This window comes from Protopterus annectens, chromosome 3.part0 (genome assembly GCF_019279795.1).
Source record: "Protopterus annectens isolate FY-2018-M chromosome 3.part0, PAN1.0, whole genome shotgun sequence".
In the NCBI taxonomy this organism is placed as follows: domain Eukaryota; kingdom Metazoa; phylum Chordata; order Ceratodontiformes; family Protopteridae; genus Protopterus; species Protopterus annectens.
Window position 1 is genome coordinate 490,406,481 of NC_056731.1, and position 12,263 is coordinate 490,418,743.

The 12,263-nt window shown below is 37.8% G+C and overlaps 1 protein-coding gene across 1 annotated transcript in view; it reads right to left on the minus strand.

Moving 5' to 3' along the window:
• Positions 1–6,241: 6,241 nt before the first annotated feature.
• GLB1 (galactosidase beta 1) overlaps positions 6,242–12,263 on the minus strand; it is a 1,256,403-nt gene continuing 1,250,381 nt past the window's right edge. Inside the window, exon 16 of the mRNA XM_044064915.1 lies at positions 6,242–7,790. Within this exon, the coding sequence (XP_043920850.1) occupies positions 7,545–7,790 (246 nt within the window). The 3' untranslated portion in view covers positions 6,242–7,544. The remainder of the gene's footprint in view (positions 7,791–12,263) is intronic.

Genomic DNA, 12,263 nt, shown 5'->3' on the forward strand with positions numbered 1-12,263 from the left:
AAACTAGAACTACGCTACCTATTTCTTCAAGTTTGTTGCAGCCTAAGTCAAAGAACACTAAAACCATCAAGGCTCAATTGTTTAAGAAGCGTAATATCCAGAAATCTAGTTACGAACATTCAAGCAAACTACTTCGTCTGTTGAGGGAAGGAGAGAGTACGAATTCAGACAACAAAAGGTTTAGATTGAATAGGACAGATTACAGGCATTTGTGCCTAGCTGAGATCTTACCTTGGTAAATTCTAAAGGAATGGAGTAAGGAGGAATCGCAAACATCTTCATGTACCAGAACCATCATCACCGCAATCACAACATTGTATCTGTGATGCAAAGAATGAGTCAGACACTGTTTCCAGACCAGAATGTGTTCAAAAATTTGAGTCTGTTCCAGAAAGTGATTTAAACATTCCACAGGTCAACCATTTTGCTGAAACTGTCCCATTTGCTAAATATAATTCCCAATTTTATGTCGCATGATATGGACGATTATCTAAACCTAGTATGAAATATGTAGCAACGTCGACTTGATTCTACATACCTATATGTTTAGTACTGTATAATGCATGTCTATGGATTACCTGAGATTTCTGCATGCTAAACAGTCTCATAACAATTGTATGGTCTACTTCTCAAAGAGGGAGAATGTAGATCAGAGTGCAAAGTGTATGTGCTTGTATCCTTAAGAAGCATGGGAGGCTGTATGTGAACATATATAACCTGCACACGTGCACAACTTTAGTGCCATTTTGTAGAAGCAGCTAAGGCGTAAATATGCATGGTCATAGTCATTAATTGTATACAAGTTACTTAAGTTAGAGTCAATAGTCAACAGTAGTAATGTGTTTGTATATAATAAAGCTGCTGGAACAGAACCTATGAAGATTCGTTAACTCATGTCCTAACTCTAAAGCGACAGAAAGTATTGCTGATTATTCAACATAAATTCCAAGTTGCTGATCACACAGACATCATAATAAATAAAAAAAACAAATAGCCAGCTCTGCCATGTAAATTAACTGAATCAAAAATACATTGACATAGTAGGGAAAACAAACAAGAGACACATGTCTAATTACCCCCCCCCCCAAAAAAAAAAAATACACCTCCTTTAACAGAACTGCAGAAATTATATTATATTTTTTGAGTATAAAATGTTAGTGTTTTTTTTTTTTGACTGGAGGGATTTGGTTAAGTGCTTCTCTTTTCAGTCTATCCATGTTGAGTGGTAACGCTGCATTTTTTCTTGAATAAGTTTTATATGAAACAGATGAAAGTACTAGTTTGCTATGTAGTTCCAGGCTTTGCTATAGTGTGCTACTGGTTTGGACGTCATAAATAGTGAAAATCCATTACTAAGTAATTAGCATAGCAATCTGAAAACCTGGCTCTAATGTTGCAGTTTGTAAGACCTATCTATAAATCTGAAAAATGTTTCTCAAAAATAACACCATGGGTTAAAGTCCTAAACCTGTAACGAGGACCAAACAGCTAAGCTAATAACAAGAAAACACATGGCAGAACATGGCACAACAGGCACCTTTATAACAGCCATACTAGCAATCATTCCACAATGCTTAAAAAGAGCTGTAAAATCTTCACACTAGTTGACTCTCTGCTTCAACCATAACAAAATATACTTCAAACAAAATTATTAGGTGGCCTGAAAAAAAAACAAACTTTGGGACAAAATATTAATGTTACTTGCCAATTATGCCCTCGTTTTATACCCACATAATGTGCTGTGACAACTGATAAAAATGTCCACTTTGCATACTACAAACACAATACATGTTAAAAGTACAGAAGCAAACCTGACCAGATAGTTGAGAAACATCAAGTGAATTCATCTGATTCTCAAATCACTGCCAATCGTGGAATAAGACTACATTGGGAAGGGGCATCCCTCAGCTCTGAAACATGGCATGACTATGCTCAAGTACCCTGAACGTCACTTTAATGCTCACCGATGCTACATTTGCATTTTCCAGGTCCTCAACAAGTCCATTCCTCAAACTGTCAGTCTTCATGTTTTTTTTTTCACAGCACAGGTCTTACCATTTACACATTTCAGTTATGAATTTTAAGTATTTTAATAACATGTAACTGTAAATTAGAGGTATCTCTAGGATACTGTAATTTGGTCCCTAAATTACAAGCAATATTCAAGGTGTTTGTTTAATAATTATAGATAATATAATCATCGATATTGGGCCTACTGTTCATGATGTTTTACCTGTGACTGGAGCCATTTATCTGTAAGGTAAAATCCAAATGTGTAAAAGATGCCTGGGGCAGATAAAATAGCATAACCAACAGCCAAGTGTTGATTATTATTCTATAGTGGAGTTATTTAAAAGAAAACACGTCCCACCTTTTAAATAATTTATTTGTACACTTATACTGGAATTCATTGATGGACGTTTTGGAATGTATATTTCTCATGTGCTGTGCATGTCTGTGTTTGTGTACATGCATATACAGACAGTGAACACAAGATCACTGCAGCTTACTGCTTATGACTTAAGCTGTGGCTTTTTAACATAATTAAACTTTTACATTTAAACAGACATAAAAAGACTTACAGTTTATTTATGTGAGTGTAATGCACTATTTCAGAGGTCCACTAGACAGCTTAACTTTTTTTTCTTTTTTTTTTTAATTTCAGTATTTTACCAAGCATGCTATCAATCAGAGAACAGTCACAAATTTAGTTGCATTTTGCCTTCAGTTAAGTGCAGATCTTTTTGTAGTGGTGAAGAACAGCTGTTAGTAATGTACCATAAATGTAAATGTTCATTCTACTATTCACTGTTGCACTACTCATAAATGTGACATCCAGCCTGCAGGAAGCCCAATAGCTATCCCAGTGTTCAGAGCTGCACTTTTTTCCCCAATGGGCTTGGATGCCCCCCCCCCCCCCCCCCACCAGGTGTCAAGCATGAAAGACCCTCAGAGAGACTATGATGTCTGAAATCTTGTTTTTGGTCTGAGAGGGCATGCTAGGAACCAAAGGCATGTATACTTGTGCCAGAAGCCCTGGCCAAAACTGTCTCCAGCACTCAAGTACTGTGAAAGTACCTCAGCAAGTTCAGTGTGTCTGGACCTCAGGACACTAATGGTGTTATCTGAATTCTCCTCAGCTTTGCATTACATCTGCTTATCAGCACTTGTCTTTGTGCTCACACTTCTGAGGGAGGTTCTCAGTGGCTTTACTGAAGCCATAGCTGTATGGGAGTACATACATGGATTCCTGAAGAGATTTACCTCTCCTCCTGATTATCCTCGGGATGATTCTTTAGCTGACAGCTGTCTATGTTGTGCTGTAGGCCTAGGCATCAAAAACAAACAATATGATAATCTTTATGTGGTATCTGCTTGTCACAATTGGTACAATTTCAACATCAAATTCACCATCAAACACTGACACCACTATTCCCTTGTGGAGTACTTATGCTGAACCACTGGACTAACAATGCTTACATAGCATGCAACTTTATTAAAAACTATAGCAAGAAAGATCCAAAGATGGCAACAGCCAAATTCCCTCTTATGCTACTAAAGTCCTGATGCTTGAGTGGGATGGTACCATCAAAGGCCATTGCAGGATGGTACAGCTATGGACATTAGGCCACCCATCAAGCTACCAACAGGAAGGATATTCCACAGGACAATGAACTTGTGTAGCTTACTACTGGTAAACGGACTTCATTCGGCCAATGAAACAGTGGCAGTTCATTGCTACTTTACAAATGATGAACACTATGCTTAAACAATTCATGTTCTCAGGTTTAAGGAAGAAGATATTGCAAAGAATGCAAAATAATAAGAATTCTGCAGCCATAACATCTTAAATTAAACAATTCATGTTCCCAGGTTTAAGGAAGATGATATTGCAAAGAATGCAAAATAATCAGAATTCTGCAGCCACAACATCTTTTATTTTCTTCATAATACATTGTTGTTTATTAAAAACTCTCACTTCATATCAGTTTAACACAAAGTTTAAACTTGTACACAATGTTCTTAAAGCACTAAGAGTTCACACACAAGTTTTCAGTCTAAGACACAGAAATTGCAAATACAACTTAAAAAAAACAAAAAAACAGAATAATAAAATACCACCAAGACCACCGATCCAAGAAGTAAGCGAATTTAATGCAACACTTAGCGCCTCAGCTTGCACAGCCTTCCAAGAGTAAAAACACTACAAAACACTGTTTGCTTATATACAGCATATTGCACAAAACAATTAATCAATTAAGCATACAATTCAAATCACATACTTCCAATTACATTCTTTGTTGAATCCCTGGGGCGCCAAAGTACCATACTTTAAAATCAGCAGAGTTTCTTTTTTTAAGTTTGTTTTTTAAAGACACACATTCACCTATGCCAACTTGCAATTTTTTCCAAGACACAACCCCTAAGAGAATCAGGGTTAGAGTTGTGTACTATCAAAAAATGACTCCCAAGGGGACTCTCTAATTTATTTTTTATGTCCCTAATATGCTCCTGCAACCGGACCCTAAAACTCCTGTAAGTTTCCCCTATGTAAAACTTCTTACATCCACATCTCGACACATACACTAACCCCTCTGTATTACAACTGTATTCATACCTAGCTGTAAACTTGATGCCATTAATGTAGGGAAAAGAGCTTACTGCATATTGACAGATGGAACAACCATCACATGGAACAGTGCCTTTATTTATGCTTAAGCTCTGACTGACATTAACATCTGATAAACAAAACTGGTTATGTACCAGAATATCAGACACATTGCTAGCTCTTTTATATGTAATACTCACAAAAATCAGGTAGTATAGAGTTCAAAATTTTATCCCTTAGGAGCATTGGTCACAAGCTACGTGCTTTTTTAACTATTTCCTCATTTATAACATTATAAGTTGTCACTAAGAAAACTTTCGTCTGCTCTCCATTATTCACAGCTGTATTGGTGGATTTATTTCTACCAATACAAACATTATATTTTCCACGAGTGCGGACATAATGAGAATCTCCCTGAGGGTTAACAGAATACCTCATGTCCATAATTTTTTGTTTAGCTACCCTGACCAGCTGGACATCATAGCCTCTTTTAATAAACATTTTTTCTGCTTCAGCTATCTCTAAGTCAAAGCTCATATCAAGGCTACATAGCTTATGAATTCGTAAGAATTCATTATAAGGCAGTACCTTGACCAAATGTTTGGGGTGACAACTATTCCCATATAAAAATAGATTTCTATATTTAAATTTACTATGGAGACTAGTTGTAAATCCATCTAAGCTTATATCCAAAAAATTCACTTGTGGGCCAAGCTGTATACCATCAAAGCTTAGGCCCATAGTATTAGATTGTAGGTCATTAACAAACACAAGGGACTCTGGCTTCCTAATATATATATATATATATATATATATATATATATATATATATATATATATATATATAGTGACAACTTATAATGTTATATATATATATATATATATATAGTGACAACTTATAATGTTATAACTGAGGAAGTAGTTAAAAAAGCACGCAGCTTGTGGCCTATGCTCCTAAGGGATAAAATTTTGAACTCTATACTTCCTGATTTTGAGAGTATTGCATATAAAAGAGCTAGGAATGTGTCTGACATTCTGGTACATAACCAGTTTTGTTTACCAGATGTTAATGTCAGTCAGATCTTAAGCATAAATAAAGGCACCGTTCCATGTGATGGTTGTTCCATCTGTCAATATGTAGTAAGCGCTTTTCCCTACATTAATGGCATCAAGTTTACAGCTAGGCATGAATACAGTTGTAACACGGAGGGGTTAGTGTATGTGCTGAGATGTGGATGTAACAAGTTTTACATAGGGGAAACTTATAGGAGTTTTAGGGTCCAGTTGCAGGAACATATTAGGGACATAAAAAATAAAAAAATTAGAGTCCCCTTGGGAGTCATTTTTTGATAGCACACAACTAACCCTGATTCTCTTAGGGGTTGTGTCTTGGAAAAATTGCAAGTTGGCATATGTGAATGTGTGTCTTTAAAAAACAAACTCGTAAAAAAAGAAACTCTGCTGATTTTAAAGTATGGTACTTTGGAGCCTCGGGGACTCAACAAAGAATGTAATTGGAAGTATGTGATTTGAATTGTATGCTTACTTGATTAATTGCTTTGTGCAATATGCTGTACATAAGCAAACCGTATTTTGTAGTGTTTTTACTCTTGGAAGGCTGTGCAAGCCGAGGCACTAAGTGTTTCATTAAATTTGCTTACTTTTTGGATCGGTGGTCTTGGTGGTAGTTTATTAGAAGACACAGAAATTACTTCAGACTAAATTATAAAATCCTTGTTAGATATAAAGTACCTTCTCTCACAAACAAAACCATAAAATATAACAGATGATCTGATCAGAATTAAAAACAAATGATGAAAACCTTACAAATGCTACCTGCAAATGAAATAAAACAAACAGGAAAGCATGATTTTTAGCATGACAGGCTAAGAGCTTAAAAAGAAACATCAAAGGAAAATGCACTTGTCTGTTGAACTGTCACCCACTACCAGTCTGACTTGTTGAATGTGTCCGTGCACATACTAGGACTTCCTGAAAATGTGTATGTGGGAATTCAGATTACTGATATGTGGCTGAAATTTAGAAGTAAACAGAGTAAAGTGACATATGCCCAATTACACTAACTCAATGCAACCAGTTTTGGAACCTTAAGACATTATGGAGAAATAAGGCTCGTCAGGCTGTGTTTCCTTTTACTGTAACACAACATGAGTACTAAACCTGACAAACTTTGTACTGGCTAAATCGCAGTCCAGAACCAAAAGCCTTTTAAATTATGAAGAGGGATCATCTCATACATCTCTGAAGAAAAAAATTACAGTAAAAGAAAATAAATCTTAGCCTTAGTTATGCTCTGCAACTCAGAAAAACAAACTACATTACAGAGTAATCCTGGAGAAAATGATGGCATATTTTCTAGCATGTTTTGCAACCTCTTTTACCCAGATGTTTTAAAATGTCAAAAGTGCAAAATGCTTGAAGCATTTATGATAAACTGTCTGCATAAGGTTCATTTTTTTGTTACCCAGTTCACCAGTTCAAAGAAATTGTTTTGATGTCTTGACAAAGCAAGCAGGCTAATACAAGTGCGACTATGTTTTCTCCTCAAACTACCACATACCCACACATAACTTTATCTTGGGGCCCTCCCCACTTTCTTATTTTAAGTTGAACAGTATCACATACATGTAACAACTGAATTTCAGTATGAGATGGTATCAGGTGTGAATGAACTGTCTCATTTCAAAAATGCAGCAAATCAGTCCTCATTTCTGAAGAAAACTCACTAATCAAAGTGTTTGAGATATGCACATAGTTTTGCACTACTTAAAATAAGTGCTATGGAAATATAAAATAAACTTCGCTCACTGTTTTCCTGTCCTGTCAAGCACCAAGAGCAACTACCTGAACACAACAATAGTATCTAAATAAGAATCGTGTACAAAATGCATTAACAGCATTAAAAGTCCCTCATTTAGTGACCTCCTGCAAAGAGCTTTCTACCAGGGAAAATGTTAGAAACTGTAGCATTCAGAACAGGTGTATCCACAAACTCTACAACACAAGGTTTGACATCACATGGGGATTTTTCCAGTTCCAACACTGTAATGTTGTTCGGTGCAGAAGTAGAGAGAATGTGCCTGGGAACATACAGAGTTATCTGGGGACCTCTTGCAGGCCAGTAACGACCCAAGTTAAAACCATTGATCCATATTTGACCCTGAAAAAGAAAATATTACATTAGTTATGCAAATTAACATTTTTCTTCCACTGAACCTCTCCTCGTTGATTTACTCAGAAATATAGAAGTACAGAATAAATACACGTCAGGGAACTTGGCGGACAAAAAGTGAATACTTAACAAATGCTGTCCTATTTTAGGGGTAACCATGATTTGTATGGATCATGAAGAATGCTAGCTAAGCAGTCTGATATAAACCAGTGAAGTGACAAATGAAAAAAAAATGGAGTTACATTAAACATACAAAAATACAAGGGTGGTAAGAAGGCTCATGAATCAAGAATTCTGTCTTGCAAGCACATTACCACCTATTCAAATGATATGTGCAATATTTGTTCATATCAGTAAATGTGTACATCTGCAGTAGACCTTTTTTTTTTTTTTTTGCAGCCAGGTAACTCTACATGAAAAACAGACAAAATAATATCTGGTCGTAACAGTTATGGTGCATTACATTAAAGAGAAATTGAACATTCCTCTAATCCTGATTCTCACTGATGACACTTATAGAATAATAAACATCATGGACCACATGACATACAAGGACAAGTACTACACAAAGATACCTAGTATAAAGCTCCTATACCTGCAATAGTTAGCAGTTATACTTTCCTTAACTGAGTCAGCAATCATTAGAAACTACTAATACATGCCGATTATATGTATTTCTGACATATCTACATTTTTAGTTTATTGTTTGCCTCATTAATGGATAACCTGCACATTATTAGGTTATGTTATTACAGCTTTGTATTTCACTAACATCTACCAATATTGCATTTTGGCAGGGGTCATGGCTACAGAGTGTCCCAGTCTGAGTTAACCTGTTTCCCAGTTAAAAAATATAGAAATTATTGTGTGCAGTGCTTGCTACTGGCAAACTATTCGCATAAAGGCACACAGTGCATTATTATAATGGCATCACATCAGAAGGAGAAATGCATGAAAAACTGAAATAGTCATGGTAGAATTTGGTCTTAGAAGTACCCGGAAAGATAATAAAAACAAGTGAATTTGTATTCCAATAAAATATGCAAGATAAAAATCTCCACAGTCCTGCTGTTCCTTAGAAACACAAAAATTGTTACTGCTCTAAAAAGTATCCAAGTACTTTTCGTGCCTAACTACAAATGATTCACATGCTTGTATTGTCCAGCTAGTAGATACCATAACTAAGCTCCATATTGGAAATGTGAGACCTTATACTGCAAGTCCTAACACTTCAAACATTTAAAGTGTGATTTCAATTAAAAAAAACAGTGAATTCTTAAACTCGCACTTACACATTAAAGTGCTTCTGCAAGAATGCAATTCCCCATTCCTCCCTGATGAGCATGTTATCCCCACACCCCTGCTATCTATACAAACTAACTCCGCACTTGCTATACCTCAGAACAGAAGACTGAGATAGCCATGCTAATTCAAGCTAACTCCTACAATTACAAGGTATTACAAAATTCTCAGACTTTCAATGTGAGTCCCTGCAGCTAAGCATGCCTTACTTTGGTTCATTTAAACTCAGGAAAAAGCAAATAATGGCACAAAACAAATACAAAAACAAAGACCTTATCATCTTGGTGATTAAGAGCTTTTGCCCTTGATGTCACCTTCTCATTCACTGTACGTAAGGGAAAAGGCATGGGTGCTATTTTACAACAAGAAATCCTGTGACTAGTTATCAGAAAAAAATTTCTGATCTTTTTTTTTCTTTTTTGGCGTTCAGTACTTATAGGGCATCTTGTGGGATTCAACTGGAGGCAACAGGATGCTGTGTGAAACTTTTCTGAAGTCCTTAGTAACTTAAGAGAAGGCTGCTGACTAAAATGCCAAGAAAGTCAATCAGAACAGTGCTTTACTGACGGATGTTACCACTCTTGTAGCAGGTGCATAAGGAGGTAATACAAGTGAAGCAGACAACCCAAGGCAAAGTATGGGAAAATAAAAAGATTTAAAAAGCACATTCAGGAACTCGCACGTTTATGGTATAGGTTCATAAGTAGATACTAGGCTATTGGCCCTACGACCTATATAAGCCTAGCCAAATGGTACCCTGGCTTTCGCCACCTAAGAAAATTATTTTCCTGTGCCCCTGTCGAGCAGAGCCACAGAAATGATCCCTGGGGTGAATTTCCTATCCCCCAGCCAATCATCAAGATTTTTCTTGAAGAGTGCTAATGAGGAGCTTTGTTTGATATAGATATATAGTTTGTTCCAGAGTATGGGAAGTCTCTGGGACAGGACTCTAACCCTCCAGCATGTTCTGTTTATTGTGGTGACAAGGTTTAGGTCCCTAGAGCATGCAGCTCTGAGGGATTGGGATTTTTTTTAAGTGGAGCATGGGTTTGACATAGCTTTGTATGTTAGGCAGAGATCGCCTCTGAGTAGGCGATATGTGATGGAGTAAAGCTGGAGTTTTTTGAGACGGTCTGTGTAGGACATCTGTTTGAGACCAGTAATCCTCTTTGTGAGGTATTTCTGCGGCCTTTCCAGTTGTTGTAGATGTCTTGTGAGGTACATACCAAAAGGGGAGCTGCACTCTATAATGGGTCTAATGAGTGACGAGTAGAGGGGAACAATGACCTCTTTTTTTTTTGCTGGATGAGAAACCTTTTGTGATGAGGTGCACCATGTAGAAGGATTTCCTGACTACTGTGGCGATGTGATTATCAAAGAAGAGACTACTGTCCACCTGTCTGCCAAGGTCTCTTATCACACTTTCGGTGTTAAGTAGACTACTGCCTATGTGGTAGTTCATGGGTACAGAGTTTTTACCAAAAGGGATGACAATGCACTTTTTGGCATTGAGCTTGAGGCCATGGCTTTGACACCAGGCATCTGTATCAGTGAGGTCCTTTTGTAGGATGTCCACATCTTTAGGAGTTTTGATTATGGCTCCTAGTTTGCAGTCATCTGCGAACTTCATTAGCCAAAGACCTTCTGTGTTAGCCTGTACTTCTGAGAAGTAGATACCAAACAGGAAAGAACCCAGGACTGAACCCTGTGGTACTCCACTTGTCACTGGTCTGAAGTTGGATTTGGAGTCTGCTACTTTTACGGTGTGGGTTCTGTCAGTGAGCCAGTTGGCAACCCATCTTGTGACAGGGATTTAAAACTAGTTTAGTGAGTTTATCTATAATTCCAGGGTGGAGGATGGTGTCGAAAGCCTTGGCGAAATCTAGATAGGCTGTGTGAATCACCTTACCCTCATCTATGGCTTTGGTGACCACGTCAAAGAAGTCTATCAGGTTTAGGAGACATGATCTGCCTTTTACAAACCCAAACTGGGTGGGGTCCCGAGTTTGGACATTACCAATGTCATAAGTTCCATGATGATATGTTCCATAGCCTTGGAGACCAGGCCTGTCAGGCTAATGGGGCGGTAGTTCCCGGGGTCCGTGGTGGCTCCCCCTTTGTGGAGTGGGATAACTGTCACTGTGTGCCAATCAGTGGGCACAAAGTCTGAGGTGAGGCTCTGATTGAACATGGTACTTAGGTGGGTTGCCAGTTCGTTCCGTAGTTTGTGTAGAATGCAGCCTGGGGTGTTGTCAGTTCCCATGGATGCTGTGTTCTTGGCTTTGGAGAGTGTGTTTTTTACCTGTGCAGCCATGCAGGAACTCTGCATTCTTCTGGTATAGAGATGGGCTGTTTAAGGGGATGGGGGGGGTAAAAGTTAGCACTGAACCTATCTGCCAGGATGTTGGCAATATCAGTTGGTTATGTATATTTAGTGCCATTGTGCTGTAACTCAGAGCAGATCTGAGTGTTGCCATTGAGATTCTTGGCATAGCTATAGAATGCTTTGTGTTTGTCTTTAGAATCAGTGACGATTTTGTTTTCGTAACTAGCTTTGGAGGATTTTATGAGGGATCTCAGCTTCTTACTGAGACTGACCAGGGAGTTCCTCCAATCATGGGATTTTACTCTTTTTTTGTAAGTTTCTTTCTTCTGTTGTAGAGTTTGTTTATGGCAGGGGACTACCAGACTGGCTTCATTTTTTTGGAGGATAGCATCTTGGTTCTGTTAGGGATTGCACGATCCATGCACTCGTGTATGTGCTTATAAAGTGCATTTGTGTAGGATTCAGCAGTCATACCTCTATTGTCCGTCAGCATGGGTGTCGTGAAGTTTGCCACGTCTGTCTTAAAAAGCGTGAAGTTGGCTTTGGAGAAATTTTTTATGGTGGTTTCTCTAATGGGGGGTGGGGTGGTATGTGGATGTCTAGGGTGATTAGCTTGTGGTCGGATCTGACCAATGAGGAAATGACCTCTGGTGTGGAACACCAGTTGACCCTGTTGGTAATGACCAGGTCTAGGATATTGCTGCCCCTGGTGGGGGTGTGGATAAGTTGATCCAAGGCGATGGAATTTATGAATTCCAGAAAACGTTGAGCACAAGGGTTGGTATATGAGTAGTTTTCCCAGTTAATGGTGGGGTAGTTGAAATTGCCCATTA